General features: G+C 37.8%; 1 protein-coding gene across 1 annotated transcript; it reads right to left on the bottom strand.

The window, feature by feature from the left end:
- Nucleotides 1-209: 209 nt before the first annotated feature.
- On the bottom strand, nt 210-17,550 carry ywhag1 (3-monooxygenase/tryptophan 5-monooxygenase activation protein, gamma polypeptide 1). The gene is made up of 2 exons (XM_051894721.1): nt 17,300-17,550; nt 210-2,732 (listed from the first exon to the last, which is right to left on the bottom strand). Exons 1-2 carry the CDS (start codon nt 17,384-17,386, stop codon nt 2,076-2,078), a joined length of 744 nt encoding a protein of 247 aa, XP_051750681.1. The 5' UTR covers nt 17,387-17,550; the 3' UTR covers nt 210-2,075.
- Between the last annotated feature and the right edge of the window lie 72 nt (nt 17,551-17,622).

Below are 17,622 nucleotides of genomic sequence, written 5' to 3'. Positions count from 1 at the left end.
ATTATCAGAGACGGCCCTCAGCCATCTAGGAGATGGCACGGGATGGCACAGAACGGGAGGGGAAACAGGAGCTCAAACAGTGTTGTTCACTATCATCTGACTACTAGACTAACCACTGTGCCATTGGACTTCCATTTATTAATAATAGCACAACATCATGTTTCATCTGATGATGTGAACAGGAAATGACTCGCATACAACAACAGCACTGAAATGGTGGCTAGAAGAGCACAGTCATGTTTTTATTTTTATTTTTTTAAATTATCATTATTATTATCATTATGTTTCTTTTGTGCAACCGCTACATGACTCACATTTAAGATACCAGTAGACGAGGAAAAAGAAAGAAAACAGAAATCATAAGAATAGGTAATGTTCCATGAGTGAATCCCTTACAGAAACACATTCTGAAGAGGAAAAAAACAAAACAAACACTGATATTACAGCAAATCTTAAATATCTCACAGCAGAAAGCACAGAAAGGAAAAGTCATTTTAAGAACAACATTAATCGTTTCACAATGTAATCATAATTTACCGTGACAAAATGGCAGATATGATGTTTATTCCTTTTTTTTGTCTTTTTGCGTCCTTTTTTGTTCCTTTATTAAAAACCAAATACAAGAATTGCATGTCACTATAGCAACATCCATAACAGATTAATTTATAGTAAACACGCACTGTTTTAGCGTACTTCAGCAAGGAAAAGATATATAAGAAATAAATCATAACAGATTGAAACAATCCAATATAAAGTAATAAATAGAAAATAATCAGATTAAATTCTTGTCATTTCTTGTTCATATGAATACATAACATCTACAGTTTTTAAAGTTAATAAAGTCGAGCTATGGTATATAAATACATCACCAGCATGCACAATATTGTATTATCGAGAATATTGGAGCTGTAATCGTCCTACACTGAGAAACAGTATAATAGGCAAGTGCATTTCATGAGAATTAAAACACGAACAAAAACTCTTTAGCCAAAATAAATTAACTGAATAACAAAAACAGTCTATGGTACCAGTGATATAAACCAAATGATTAGGCATTGCTTTCGAGTGGTCGTTTTTCTGCAAAGCATTGGGATTTCTTTCTTTCTGTAAATGTAATTTTTCGCCTGTAGCGTCATTTGATTATTTTAAATCGATAATACTACTCTTCAGTGCATTAGAATGAAATTTCATTATTCTCGTACAGTGTGGGTTAGGCCTGGCAATTTTTCATATCCGTAAAGTAATAATGATAATAATAACGATTGCAGTCATGGTTATTTTGTTGAGAGGAAAGAAACCGGTTTTAGCTTTGGATTGAGAAGGCGATACATGGGGAAATCAGAACTGTGTTACTGTAATAAAGTAGTTCTGTGTAGTTCAGATGTGAGATGCATACTAACGATGTGTATCATAAATGGCACAGATAACCAGTTCAACGTAAGCGACATTCAAACATTAGTGGGTGCAATTCAGAATCCGCGTAATAAACGTATATCAGAGACAAAAACACGACCGTTGCGTTCACGCCCAGTGCAGCCTGTTTGCAAATTCCTACTTTTGCGAGGCGATAACATTCAAGTTTTCACTTTTTTCTTTTTCCTTAAGCCCACCCTTGCTTTGAAGTACTTCTTACTCACAATGTAAATTAATATAAGCAGCTCCACTTCGTATTTCATCACAAGAACAGCCAGTGTTTGGGTTTTATCGAAACCCTTCGGCCATTTAGAATAGACTGACGTACTGACAAGCAAGTGTTGTTCAGGTAAACGTCACATAAGGAGTGGTTTAAATTTTTTCCTTTTAAGCTGCTACTTTTTTTTTTTTTTTTTTTTTTTTTTGAGGCATACCATTCTTTTTAACTAGCATATTTCTCTAAATCGTAATTTAGTGGGAAATAAAGAAAACCGCGCTGCTTTGCTATTGGCAAACGTGGCTGACACAGTTCCATCATGCCCCCTTTTGTGAATTTTTCATGTACTACTTTTTTTGTTTTTCGTTTGTTGTGTGAGCACGCGTGTTTTATGTTACGGCTGAGAGGAAAAGGGTCTCAAAAGATCTTCTCTTTTCTTCAATGCTTAATTGTTGCCTTCGCCTGCCTCGTCATCTTGTTGATCGCTCGTCCAGAGCGTCAGGTTGTCTCGCAGGAGCTGCATGATGAGGGTCGAGTCTTTGTAGGAGTCCTCGTTCAGGGTGTCCAATTCGGCGATGGCGTCGTCGAAAGCCGTCTTGGCCAGATGGCAGGCCTGCTCAGGTGCGTTCTGGATCTCGTAGTAGAAGACCGAGTAATTGAGCGCCAGACCCAAGCGGATGGGGTGCGTGGGCTGCATGTGCTCTTTGCTGATCTCATGGGCCTCGCTGTAGGATTTCTCAGAAGACTCCACCACCGTGGCTCTCTTCTCACCTGTGGCCACCTCCGCCAGGTAACGGTAGTAGTCGCCCTTCATCTTCAGGTAGAAGACTTTGCTCTCGTGCTGGGCGTCGCCGCAGTTCTTGATCAGGAAGTTGTCGAGGAGGTTGAGCACGTCTTGGCACACGGCCTCCAGCTCCTTCTCGATCTTCTCACGGTAAGCACGAACCATCTCGATCTTTTTCTCATTGCCATCCGCAGAGGTCTTCTGCTCGATGCTGGAGATGACGCGCCAGGATGAACGCCGTGCGCCCACCACGTTCTTGTAGGCCACCGAGAGCAGGTTCCTCTCCTCGTTGGAAAGGGCCTCGTTCAGCTCTGTTACCTGTGAGAAGGTGGAGAGGTTACTTGAGCATTCTTTAAAACTTTTCACCGGTTTCAAAGTAAACAACAGAAATAATTCATAAATCTTTACATTTACACTAATGCAGTGAAAACACAACAGTAATATTGTGAAATATTATTACAATTTAAAATAACAGAATTTTCAGCATTACTCCAGTCTTCTGATTTGCTGCTCAAGAAACATTTCTGATTATTATCAACGTTGAAAACAGCTTAATATTTTAGAAGAAACCCGTGATACTTTAGAGGTAATTCAAATGAAAGGTTTGGGGTAGAAATTAAAGGCACAATATGTAATTTTCGCCACTAGAGGTCACTTATTCAAAACAAATACGCAGCTTGATGACTCCTTGATTTCGTGGAATCATAGGAGGTGTTGTCTTCATGTCTACAGCCGGTGGAAAAGAATTGGGACAGGACTCGGGCAGAAATCATGTTCATGGATGCGATTATTAACGTTACTGTATTATGAAGCAGAGCAGGACCGAGTGCTGTGGGAGCAGAACGAGGCCGCTGGAGCGACTGCTAACGAGAGACGAGCGTGACACACATCTAGAGAGCAGTGGAGCTTTTATTATGCCGCATTCGCTGCTTCCGCTTCTTCCGGTCAAGCGTATATGTGGGGTAACACAGCACCGTTTATCATATTACATACATTTGAGTGTGTTGAAAATTATGTTATAATGCTACTCTGAGCGTTCGCTCGGCAACTGCTATGAGACACTTGTTTCACACTGCAGTATGCTAGATCGATATTAGTCATGGTAAAACATGGTACTCGTGGTAAATCAAGAAAACAAGATTTAAACAATAAGAATACTGTGTTGAGCTATATGACGATTAGTTTTCTGTCTATGAATGTATCCAAACAGCTCACCTGTCTAATAAAACACATAATATATTAAAGCGTCTTTGGCATTTCCATGGTTTCTACAAAATAAAGGAAATGCCGGTAAATCGAGGGTAACGCGGGTATGATGTCTTCGATAGGCGACGCACGGACACGGTCCGGGTCCTGGTTTAATTGCTTATTTCTCTGGATTTAAACATTCTTGGAAACATTTGGGATAATGTAATTACACAAGTCAGCAAAATATATAACATTGTTCTAGTGGTTTTTGGATATTTTAATCAAAAAATCTTACATATTTTGCCTTTAATACTTTCATTCAGCAAAGATGCATTAAATTGATCAAAAGTGACAGATTCTATTTCAAATTAATGCTTTGAAAATCCTGAAATAAATGAATCCACAATAATATTTTTTTAACATTGATGACAATAATAAGAACCATTATTAATATTTGAGCACCAATAATAATTGATAACACCAAATCAGAATGATTTCTGAAGAATCATGTGACACTAGTAATGATGCTGAAAATTCAGCTTTGATCACAGGAATAAATGACATTTTAACATATATTCACAGTTATTTTAACTTCTTCTAAAAAAATCTTTATTAGTGTACATTCATGCATTTCGCAGAGCCTTTTATCCAAATCGACTTGCATTGCATCCATTGTATACGTTTTATCAGTTCATGCATTCCCTGGGAATCGAACCCAGTTTAGAATCATCTTTAGAATTATTTCTGTTATTCTAAATATCAGTTGCATTTACCATTCTCTGATACCATCAGGTTTAAACTGACGGCGTTAAATTGTGGTGCAAAGTGTAGTCCTATTTTATGGAATGAACTCATTTTCTTTATCTTGTACTCCAGGAAAAAGAAGGAAGGAAAACCTGCGGTACTGCAGTATGCATTTTGATGATGTGTGCTTAAAGCATTGCTGGCAAAACTAAAAGCACACTAACCAAACCTTCACGGCTTCAACCTCACTTAGTGACAGAGCTGTTTATGCAGCACTAGGGCATTAGGGTCACTCATAATCCTCCTTCATTTGCATGGGTCACTAATGAAAACCGAAAGGGGGACGATTGTCTTTATACACGAACCTGTGTCAAGTTCAGCCATGTTCATTCAATTTGAATAGATGAACAGTTTAAGGAAATGTCATGTAAGTACAGAATTATGGCAGAGAGGGTTGTGTTGTAAATGGTAGATCACAGTGTTCTTTTGTGAGTCATGCTGCCATTCGAGTGAACAGTTCAAGTAAGCTTCAATGTGGTGATTTGCCAGATGTCTATTTATGGACAAGGGATCTTCATTGTTCACTTTAACCATGTGTAGGCTGGAAGCGGTGTAGTAAATCTATTCATAGAAGACTGGCAGCATTTCAAACGAATGGCATGCCACTTGCTTTTGTATAAAAACACATTGCAGCCTGAATTACAGTTGTTTACAGAGCAACATAGTAAAAAGTGAACCTACACATGCTTTGCAAAAAAATTGGCCATATGAAAGCATTGCAGGGATGCTTTGATTTAACAGCCTGACAGTGGGCGGATGAGCTGGTGACTAAAGATCTCTCTCGCTCGCTTCTCTTCTACTACCTTTCAGATGCAATTTCCTGCGTCCTTTGGAGAGGCTCAATGATTTACTGCATTTTTGCTGTATCATTCGTGCTCTGCATCATCATCATCCAAAAACACACACAACCACATTGCATGCTATGCGTCCTTCTCAAGTTTAAGAAAGTGGCTGCTGATAACCTGAGTGTTCGGCAACAAAGACAGTTTCATATTGCTGTAGGGTTGAGAATGCTTTTAATCGAAAAAAACAAAACAAATGATTTTAATGACATGCAGTTCTGTTAGAACAGGGATTCTGACAAAGTATTTTTTGTCAGCTGAACCCATTTGAGCTATAATATTTACTTAAAGGGCACCTATTATGTCCCTTTTCACAAGATGATGTCCCCAGAATGTGTCTGTGAAATTTCAGCTCAAAATACCCCACAGATCATTTATTATAACTTGTCAAATTTGCCCTTATTTGGGTGTGAGCAAAAACGCCATTTTTGTGTGTGTCCCTTTAAATGCAAATGAGCTGCTGCTCCCGCCCCCTTTCCAGAAGAGGGCGGAGCTTTAACAGCTCACGCTTCGGTCGCTCAACAACAACAAAGCTGGAGAATCTCACGCAGCCAAAATGAGGATTGTCAGTAACGGTGTTCAGCCTTACATTGTTCAAACTGGAGTCGACACTGATGGAGAGACTCAGGAAGAAGTTACAACTTTTAGACGTTTCTGAATGGTTAGTGGATAAATTTATGTAGTTGCTGTGGAGTTGATTCAACTCATCCACTAGCATGTGCCGTCATGTTAATCTTTTGCAGAGGTGTAAAGTATTTGAGTAAATGTAATTAGTTACTGTGCTTGAGTATCTTTTTGGGTACTTTGTAGTTGTACTGAGTATCAGAGACATTAGCAACTTTTACTCTCTACTTGACTACATTTTTGAACAAGTAAATGTACTTTTTACTCCAGTACATTTGTGATGAGTAATACAATTACACATTACATTCTGCATGGCACCTAACTTTTTCTGTAGCAGTTTGTTTCTGATATAAATAAGCGATATCGCCATCTAAGGGCATTGACGGTACTATATCTTGTGCGTTTTGCCTTAAGTCATCTAAACTTGTCAGAAAGGCTTCTTTACACGAATGCGAGTGCATTAGCAGGTAGTTGCTGAATCGCAGGTGTTTGATTTAGGATATGAGGTCATGACTGCAGCTGGTGATGAGGCTGAAACCAGCATATCTAGTGCAAGTAGACACTGACTATTTAATTTTACTTAACATTATTTTATTTATTCGTTATATTGACAAGACCTTTTTGACGGATATTGGTTTACGTATGGCCTTTTTGTGCACTTAAGCTTAACTGAGACTTGAGAGTTTGTAGACGTTTAAAAGGTTGTTGTGTCGACCTTGATTTATTGCAATATTGAGGTGTTCAAAATAAACATGATTTCTCATCTTACAAATCAATTGCTTATATTTCACTGGCATGTCTCTCAGGTTTTGAGGACTAGTGCATCTTTGTGCCTACATTTAGTATGAGTAAAATACTTAAGTACTGTTAAAATCAGATACTTAAAGACTTTTACTCGAGTCGTATTGGAATTGGTTACTTGTAACTTGTAATGGAGTCATTTTTGATGTAAGGTATCTGTACTTTTACTCAAGTATGGTTTTCAGGTACTCTTTACACCTCTGATCTTTTGTGCAAATCCAGCGTTGAATTGACCCGCGTTTGTGAAGCAGTCCGGCATAAAATGACAGCATGTCAACAACACTCTACTACAACAACTCTTCCTCTTCTCTAAAGCAGCCCAACATGGCCTCGCCCCCTTTGTTGTGTGTTCTCGGGGTTTGTGATGTCACCACCCCAGGAAGAAGCTCGTTGTAGTCTCTACCAGCTGTTTGTTGTAGTCCTTAAACAGCGACCTTTGCATTGAACTTTGAGTGTTGTAACTTTGCAGATGTTGTTTATGCTCAAACAGCAACATTACACACTAATTAAAGTTAAAAAAGTGAAATCATAATCAAGCCACCCCTTTAAATTCTCGGATTCCCTACATACACTGTAAAAAAATATTTTTCAAAGTTGTTAAAACTAAAACAAGCATTGCAATAGATTTAAATTATTTTAATTTTTTACCTTATTATAATTTAATTAATTATTAGCTTTTCTTCAACTCGCAAACCCCGGTTCAATGTAGACAAAACTCCATTTTAAAATGGACATCTTTCTAAAAAGAGACATGTTTGAAAAAGTTTGAAAACTGCTTTATTTAAATTAACAATTGGGGGGTTAAAAATAAGGACTAAGGAATTGGATTTGGAATTTGAACCAGAATCATTAAATTCTTTATGATTCCTGACTGTAAAAAAAGATTTTTTGAAGTTGAAACTAAAACAAACATTATTGGAGTCTGTTTTTTTTTTTTTTTAAAGAAATTACTAATTTTTTTTGCCGATTCTTTGTAATTATTTGTGAAATTTACTAGCAATTTCTGAGTAAAAAATCTAAGACATACAGCAATTTTTTTCAGGGTAGCTGCACATATCAAATGTTAAATATATGCACTTGCTCATAAACAGAAAAACACTCAATTAGTTTCCTGCATCAGACTCAGAACAGTATTACTGATCAATTATACCACAACTTCCTTCTTTAATTTCCAGCACAACAGCTATTAAACAACCTGAGATTGAAAGAGACAGTTGCTGAATCATTGTGTAACATGTAAACTGGTATTGCAGTCATAGTTATGGTTGTGTACAATACCATTTACAAACTGCCTTTAACCTCTTCCTCACATAACCTCCCATCCCAGACAGCAGGGGGTAAGTAAAGAGCCATCTCCATAGAAACAGGGTAATCGTCTTTGTTTGGACGCAATCGACTATCTCTGCTGCTGCCATGGCAACAGCAATGATGTCCATGCTTCTTGCGTGTGTGTGTATGTGCGAGATTGCATGCATTTGCGTGTGTATGTGATGGAGCGCGCGTGCGAGCGTGTGGGTGGATGCGACATGCTGTTGTACGTGTGCCAAGTTATCACACATCGACACATACTCATAACCTGTCAGGAAAACCTGCAGATGTGTGTTAATCAAGCAGTGTGTTTGTAGAGTATACTGGAATTTCAATCAGTCCTCAAACTTTTCTATGCAAACCTTAACATTATTATAATGAGTAATAGAGCTGCACGATTAATCATTAAAAGATCGCAATCTCGATTCAAACACCCACACAATCTCATTCCTAAAAGACAACGCTTCGCCTGTGTCTATTAAACCTTTACAAAATCACACCAGAACATTGAAATCTGCATTGCGTTTGCACCGCCGCTGATCCAGAGAGAGCTGTTATCATGTATAGATACAGTATTAGGGGTGTAACAGTACATGTATTCATCCCAAACTGTACGGTATGGACGTCACGGTTCGGTCCATGCAGTTAGACGACGAATACAGTCAGTCACGTGGTGATCCACACTTCAGTCCAGAAGGGGGATCGCAGTAATGCAACACTGTCTGCTAAACGCCACAACAGGAAAAAGAGCAGAAGAACAGCGAATGTTTTGAACACAAAGTCCACTAGATGGTGTGCATGCATATGTAGTTTGAGAGAGTGACAATAGTCTAGGGTGGAGTGCCCCCTGTTGGCTCTCAAAGGACTCCAGCTGATGATCATGATAGATATATTGCGCTTATAACTCTTTTTAACATCAGGCACATCCCGCTCTTTATATTCTTATTCATGCATTTCATCACTCCGAAGTGTCAATAGTGCTATATATTTACATACCACGATATACACGATATAGCAAAATCTCTAACGAAAGACATTTCATACCGTGGTAACGATATCGTCATAACGCCCATCCTTATTTTTGGTCGTTCATTTACATGACAATGGCGTTTTTGGGGACTTTTGAAAACGGGATTCAAAGCGCAAGTTTTTGAAAACAATACCATTATTGTCTCCATGTAAACTGCAAAAACGTGAATTTGTGAAAACGGTGGCATCATGCGATTGAGTATTTATGTGTTCAGTCTATAGGCATGTAGTGTTTCTTTACAGAGTGACATCGCCATCTACTGGCCTGGCAGCAGAATTCAGCGATTTTAGTCATTTTCATGGATCCGTGTGAATGGGAATCGTTTTGACAACGTTGTTGTCTGTACGTGAAAAACTCAAAGGAAAAACTTTTAGTACATCATCGTGTAAACGTACTCTAAGTTTCAAGCTTAAGTAGATGTCAAATTATGGAAGCAAAATAGGTTGTGAGTGTTTAATGTTGACCTTACAGGGTTAAAAGTAAAAAAAAAAAAAAGATGTCATGATCTACTCGCCTTTATGATTGCCATATGATGTTATCAGTCAATTATATCCAAGTCAAATCTGGCACCTTCACCTTCAAGAATGTTTTTGTTTGCCTACAGCTGGAAAACGTAGTACTTTTTATGTCCTTTTTGAAGATGGACAATCCCATGCAATTTGGACATTGTGCTACACTTTTTTGTGTTCTGATGAAAAACAAAACAAAAAAAAAATCATACAGGTTTCAAACATGAGTCATGTATCTTAGGGGACAAAAAGACAAAACACAATGCTGTATGATTCATGATGGGTGAAATGGTTTTCAATATAAAGGCAAACATCAAACTTCTTTATTGCAATGCCTTGTTTTACTTCAGTGGCATGAGTTCTTGTCTATAGAAATGATACACAATCTAGTGCAAGCACTTGATTATTTGGCCTAATTAGATACAGATGCATTGAGCAGTGTTGCACAACAGTGCAGTGATACAGTTCTCATTGTGTGCTAATTCTGTCTGTGAGCCCTTTGTAGTCACTGTAATCTCAGGGCACTCGCAGTTTGGGTTGCATCATAAGACTCCAATGAAGCCGCCAGCTATTGCAGCAGCAAATGTTCAGTGACTTTTAACCCAAGTTGTAGATTATGATAAACAGAAAGTGTGAAGAAAGAGAGAAGGACTTGAGATGGCAAGAAGTGAGAAAGAGGGGTTTCCATACTAACTGCTACACCCTTAAAAATAAAGGTTCAAAAAGGGGATTTTAGCAGTGTTTCGTTCCCCAATGAATCTTTCAGTGAACATTCTTAAAAAAAAAAAAAAAAAATAATTTTTTTCTTAGTGTGAAGAGCATTCTAAAAATCTAAATATCCTTTTTTTTTCCACTATAAAGAAACTTTTACAGAATAAAAAAGGTTCTTTTGATGTTAAAGATTCTTCATGGAACCATCAATGTCAATAAAGAATCTTTATTTTTAAGATTGCACTAAGAAGTTTTTGGCAATCAAAATCTAGTTGATGTGACTTCGGCACTGTTATTCTAACATTCTCTTCCACTCCATTGCTTAATAATAGAAAAACTTCCTTTAATGACCCACAGTTACTGAGCCATGCAGCCTCACTCATTTATTATTATCGAAACTATGGATGATATTGTGGACATGACAGAGAGGACCAGTGCCATTTCCTGACATTCAGGCCCTGTTTACACCTGGTAATATGCTGCATTCACGCCACCGCGTAATTACCGTAATCTTGAGATGACAACACGAGACGTTATATTTGGAGCTGTTCACGTCCTTGGACTGGGAATTATGCATTTCTATGGCACCACTATCAACGCCTAAATGAATCTACAGCGGTCAGGTGGTACAGTGGCCACGTGATACACGAAAACTCCCAGCTTACAAACTGTAATTACAAGCTCTACGAGGATGTGACCGCTTTTTACAAGCCAGAATCTCGTAGTTACAGTAATTACGATATGGCGTGAATGCACCTTCAAGATACGTTTTTGTCGATCAGATCACAAGTGGACGATGCTAAATACAGGTGTACACGGGGTCTGAAACGTTTTGAACTTGTCCACTTTCAACCACTTCTAGAGGTAGTCGAAAACAGATTCGACTGGATTGTTTTCATAGTGTAGACACTCATGCGTGTTCGAACAGCCACAAAGACCACCTACTCTCCAACTACTGACCTAATGCATAAACATTATGGGAAGCGCGCTAACCAGACATCGTTATGTCATCGTAGGTTACATCGTTGCACCAGTAGGTGGCGACAGGCGACCGTCTTTATGAGTGAGTTGATGATTAATTCATTCAACTGATTTGTTTCCAAACATTGATTCATTCAGGAGTAACGAATCAGGTGACGTCTTTATGAGTAAGTCGTTGAATCATTCACAGATCCGTTTCATTCAAAACACTGAGGCTGCTTTGAAATCACATACTGTCTTGAGTAGGTACTTATTTTGAATAAGTAATTATTTCACAACTTCTAAAAAAGTATGTTTTATATAGTGTAGTATGAATGTAATCTGGACATACTACATTTGGCATGCTGTCATTATCATGTGACCTACCAGCACCAGTAATTATCCGATTTCAGATGCAGCCTGATTCATTCAGGAATGAATCAAGGGAGTTTTTATGAGTGAATCACTGAATCATTAATTCAACTGATTCATTCAGAAGCATTGATTCATTTAGTAACGCCACTGGTGTTTGCTTAGAGATGGCAAATGTTAATAATAATAATAATACTCCTAACAATGAAATAAGGTCTTGGTCATATCGCCCATCCCTATTTTCATTGTATTTAGCACAAGGAGAAAGGTGATTCATATTTTGAATAATCTTAATAAATCAAGAATCATGTGGCGTTCAGTTTTTACTTGAGTGAAATTTTTATATCTGAAAATAAATAGCAGTTGAATATAATAGTTTGGGCTCTGTTGTTAATTTTAACCTCTAATATTGTAGTAATGTACCAAATTAAAGGGTTTTTCTGTATAGTTTGCAGCATTAGTTGGGAGAGATTTTTTTTCCTTAAAAAATCAAACTATCGGTATATAAATAATCGGCTATCGAAATTCAGCATCGGTGCAGGATGGGATGATGCGGACGTTGTAAGGGCGGAAGAGGGGGATTCTTGCTTAAAGTAGCTCATTGTTGTTATATAACCACAGAGTGAATGCAGATGTTTTTTTTTAAAAATGTTTTTGCAGCTGCAGCAGGCTTCTAAAAATAAACCGCATAAAAGCTTTATGACCATACTGTTATGAAAAAAACATGAGTTACAGTCTTCAAGCCACGACTATGGTAATGGCTGATGAAGGGTGGATGTGGGTAGATCACTGCACATGCATGACAGATAATTCAGAGCATAAGCACACAGAACTTTAACAATCCTTTAAAAAAGGCTCCGCCTCTCAAATTATGTTCCTTTTCGCAAATCCCTCATTTTCAACCTCCATTCTGGTATGCAAGGGCAGACACTGTATAACAGAAATGGTCCACTTGTAAATATTTAAATGGGAGAAACTGGAACCCTCAATATGGTGTTTGTAGTTCTCCTAAGGCCGCGTTCAGACTACACAATATTTTTGTCTATTGCGATAGTCACTGTGTCAGATTACGCTATTTTGACTCCAAAATTCTTGTCGTGACGTGGACAAGAAACATGTCAGACTACACTTTGCTTCCCAACAAATCATCACTTGCCGTCTTTAATAACGTGTGTGATGTCATCGAGAAGGTGGAACTAGCAACAGACTTTCAAAAACAAGAGCGTAAACAAACAGTGGTTGTACTAGCCCAGGGGTTTTCAAAGTCAAAGACAGTTGGCCTTCCTTTTGACACAACGTACGCAATGGCGCCTTCCTACCCCTCAATTTTTACTAATTTTCAATAGCGATCAGTGCACAAACTCTCGTCTCGTGTGTCTAATGTACGACTCCTGTATGTCACTGTAATCATCTTTCCCTTGATTACAATTTGTCATCCATCAAAACTTTACTAGCGCGACACTGGTTTGTTTTATTCAACTGAGAGATGTAGTTTGCGTATCATATGTATCATATGTGTATCAGTCTGTATTTCACAGCACGATGCTAGTCTTTTTGTTGGGATGTCATGTAGCCTTCTAGACGCGTTGCCGGTGTGGTGAGAAATTGAGTCCTCCTAGGAATCGGGTCTCCTTTAAGACTCTGAGTGATCCTACTGGTTCAACAGACTTTTAATGGATAGTATTTTTAGTGCCTGATTACAATTCCTGCAAAATCACCTAAAATGTGTTATAATGACCATTAATGTCTTTTAAATTACATGGTTCATATACTAGAATATAACTGAAGCTATAGGTTGTGAAATCAAGTATTTCTCATTCTTACAGTTTTTTAGTTAGCTTATGTACTAGCATAGCATACATCTACCCGATTAGCCTGCTAGCTAAGCTAATATTATATTAGGTATGTTTTTTGCTTCCAGTATAGTTCCCAATTACATGTTTCAAATGAATGATGTTTGTGTGTACTTAGCATGACAATAAATTTATTGAAAATGTATTATAGTATTATTATATACTTCACCACATTGCTATTGTGTAAAATTAATATTAAATTACTTTTACAGAACATAGTATGTTGCAACAGAAAATACATACATACATTATTATGCATGTTGTTTGTGCACTCAATGTAATAAACATCATTCAATGTTAAATATGTTATAATTTGTCAAGACATCTCGATAACAGCTTTAATAATCATGATATCATGCTAAATCAGGCTGATATTGTGTAGTCTGATCTCGGCATTACAGTTACAAGAGCCAATCGCATTTTCATGGTGGCATCGCAACATCTGCAGGAATGAAAGTCCCGCTTACAGTTAAAAATTACAGCTAAAATATTAAAAATATGTTGTAAAGGAATGCAAGCTGAATCTGCTTATTGGAAATTTTTCATATTAATTTTGATTGTGGTTTAAAATCAGCCTTTTTTTTTACCCCCACTTTCTCTAATTCTATGATTTATGAAAGCAGAAAGCTGTTTGTTTCCGCTGAATAAATGTAATTGGTCTAAACTAGGGTTCAAAGCTGTAACTGACAGATTGTGCATAATATGTCGGAACAAATCTACTATAATTTAACAACAACTGAGTGTACAACAGCAACACAAATAAAATGCTCAAGCATGCATAGAAGCCTAAATTAAAACACACCTGACATGTAGCTAAATATTCCTCATGATGGTGTTAAAAATTGCAAGTAATAAAGGCAGAATACTACAATAGTAGTCTGGGAGCTGTGGTAAAAGTTAGCAGCATGCGGTGGGTGTTGTAGTCATCAGCACTGGAACAAATTATTGTGTATTTTGCATTAAATTATTAATCGCACTACATCTCAGCCTCATCATCAGAAAGGTTTTTCTATTCAAGTTTATTAGGTCTTTATGGGCGTAGGCTGCCAACACTGCAGTAATAAGGGTTTCCTCCCATAGTGAGAAGAAGACATGGATAAACACACACCCCTGAGCTGCACAGGGACCAGAGCTTTCCGGTCAGCTGACGGGTAAATCAATACATGGACATATCAATCCATCCTCCAGTGTGTCTCAAAAAGAGACGATGCAGAGAAAGTTGCACACTAGATGACACAAAATAAGTATGAAGCTTAACTTATAAATATTTAGGAATTGGATTTGGGAGACTCTTGAGAGACCACATGGATCCAGAGGGCGATGGGAACATGCCATTAATGGCCAGTCGGAATTATTTATTAGTTTAGACCACATAAAAGCAAACAGTTTAGAAAGATGTTGGGGGAACTAATCATTGTACAATATTTGAAATTCACAGGAGTAGAACAATTTGTCAAGCTCATTGTCTCTGAATGAAAATTATTTAGTAGAAGCATTATGTAAGCCGCACTAATGGCAGACCGGTGTATCAGAAGCCCTGTGCAATATACCTTATCATTTCCCCTCAGAAACTACTCATCTACCCAAAGCAGATGTCAAGAGATAGTGCAATTAGACTATGATGAGGCATTTTTCAGTAATGGACAGCATCCAGTCTTGGTGAGTAGCTAAACGGAACGATGCACTTTCCTTTTCATTAAATGGTTGCAAGTTCATCAGCCTGAACCAAAACTTGACATGCATTGATTTACACATCAATCACTGCAAAAAATGCTTTTCTTACTTAGTGTTTTTGTCTTGTTTCCTGTCCAGATATCTAAAAATTCTTAAATCCAAATGACATAAGATATTTTTTCTTGTTTTCTGGAAAAAAAAATCAAAATGAAGTGAGTTTTGCTTAAAAAAAGCAAAATGATCTTGTTTCTGTTTTTTTCTTACCCCATTGGCAGATAATTTTGCTTGTTTTAAGCAAAAACTCATTTAATTTTTCTTTTTCCAGAAAACAAGAAAAAATATCTGATGTCATTTTACTTATCTAGTAAAAGCATTTGAAGAATTTTTAGATATTTAGACTGGAAACCAGACAAAAAATACTAAAGAAAAAAAGCATTTTTTGCAGTGATAACCCTATATATTTTTTAAATTGTTGTAGGCAACCTACACCTAAATGTTATGACATGTTATGAAAATAGCATGTATATGACCCTGAGCCACAAAACCAGTCATAAGTCGCACGAGTATATTTGTAGCAATAGCCAACGATACATTGTATGGATCAAAATTATCGATTTTTATTTTATGCCAAAAATCATTAGGATATTAAGTAAAGATCATGTTCCATGAAGATATTTGGTAAATTTCCTACTGTAAATATATCAAAAATTTGTTTTTGTGAGTAGATATGCATTGCTAAGGACTTCATTTGGACAACTAAAGGTGATTTTCTCAATATTTCGATTTTTTTTTTGCATCCTCAGATTCCAGATTTTCAAATAGTTGTATCTCGGCCAAATATTCTCCTATCCTAACAAACCATACATCAATGGAAAGCTTATTTACTCAGCTTCCAGACAATGTATAAATAAAAATTTAAAAAAATTGACCCTTATAACTGGTTTTGTGGTCCAGGGTCACATATGGAGGACTAGGAGTGACACAAAAAATGATTTATTTTATATGATAATATATATCTGCAATTTTGTAAAAATGTATATTGTCCATTTAAAAACTGATTTATATATTGACATTTTAAGTAAACTTAAAGAATACCTACTAGGTGTTTTCACAACATTTCCGAAACATTTTATTTTGATTACAGTATTATTTATACTTTAGGTGTGGAGTTACGAGACTCTAACACATGAAATAGGTGTGACCTCCAAAACTTCCATGTCAGGAGACAACGTCGAGATTGTGATTTTTGAGTTTTTAAAACCACAATCTCAGGGATATCTAGTGCTTAATTGCCATATGGCGCCATCAACTTTCAATGCAAACCTACGCCCTTGATGGAGACAGAGAGGTTGGTGATCATTGTACCCTATTGGATGGAGGCTGATGGATCGGATGAAATGGTGCATTACGGGCACTGCACCTTGGCACACGTTGCGACACGCCTAGTGGGAGCGAAGCTGCAAAGCCGGAGAATGCGCGAAAACCACATTGCTTTTGACGACATCTTCAAATGCGAATCGATGGAGACAACTGTAACGGGTTCTGAGACAAAGAGAACAGCGTTGGATCATCTGCATCATAGACTAGCATACTATAATAATACATATGAATCACAAAACGCTTTAATATGACACGATTTTAGCTTTTTGCAATGGAGAAATTCGGCATTGACTAGACGCGTAGGCTGTATCGTTCATGTCAGTGGATTTTTAAGCGAACCCGTGTTAGAATTATGGCCATGTGCAATAATGAAGCGTCTATCTGTGTGGTCATGTTGTCCAAGTCCGTTCGGATCTTTGAAAGGCACCGCCCAAAGATCCACCACGAGAAATCTGGATTCACACTCAGCGCTGCATTATCCTCTGGTTTAATGAATGACGGGCAGTGACACACAATATTCCCAAATAAGCTTCGTCATCATTTCAGCAGGACTGTGACCTGTCGGTCGGTCCGGATCAACTTATATGGGCCTTTCGACTAAAGAACGTGCGTTCATTCGAATCGATTCTGTCATCAATATCAGATCTGATCGATGAAAAGATTCGAACGCGAAAATGGAATTTCCAGTGGCAATGCGACAGGGCGAATGCATTATGTAGATCCGCGCGTTATTGTGAGACAGTTCACTTCGCGTGATTATAACTATATCTGAATAGCCAAATTATAAATTAATCATACATGTACAGAATAATGCAAAAGTTGCACTTACCGATTTCATGGCAGCAGCCATATCGTCATATCTCTCAGCCTGCTCGGCCAGTCTGGCTTTCTGAACCAGCTGCTCGCGGTCGACCATGTTTAAATTGCGGTTGATTCAGGTGCTTTTGTATGTATGGGTGATATATTTTGTGAATATGCTGTGGGACGCGCGCGTGAGCTCCTCTTGCCGCTGCAGCTGCTCTCTGCTGTCTGCTGCCTGCGCGTGCCGATGCAAGACGCCCCTCCCCCTCCTGTACACTTTCACTGGATTGCGTCATCAGTTGTGAGGGGGTGCAGTGATGTCAGGAGGGGGGTCTTGCGCGACACTGACTT

The sequence above is a fragment of the Ctenopharyngodon idella genome, chromosome 5, assembly GCF_019924925.1.
Source record: "Ctenopharyngodon idella isolate HZGC_01 chromosome 5, HZGC01, whole genome shotgun sequence".
Lineage (NCBI taxonomy): Eukaryota > Metazoa > Chordata > Actinopteri > Cypriniformes > Xenocyprididae > Ctenopharyngodon > Ctenopharyngodon idella.
This window is presented reverse-complemented; position numbering and strand designations above follow the sequence as displayed.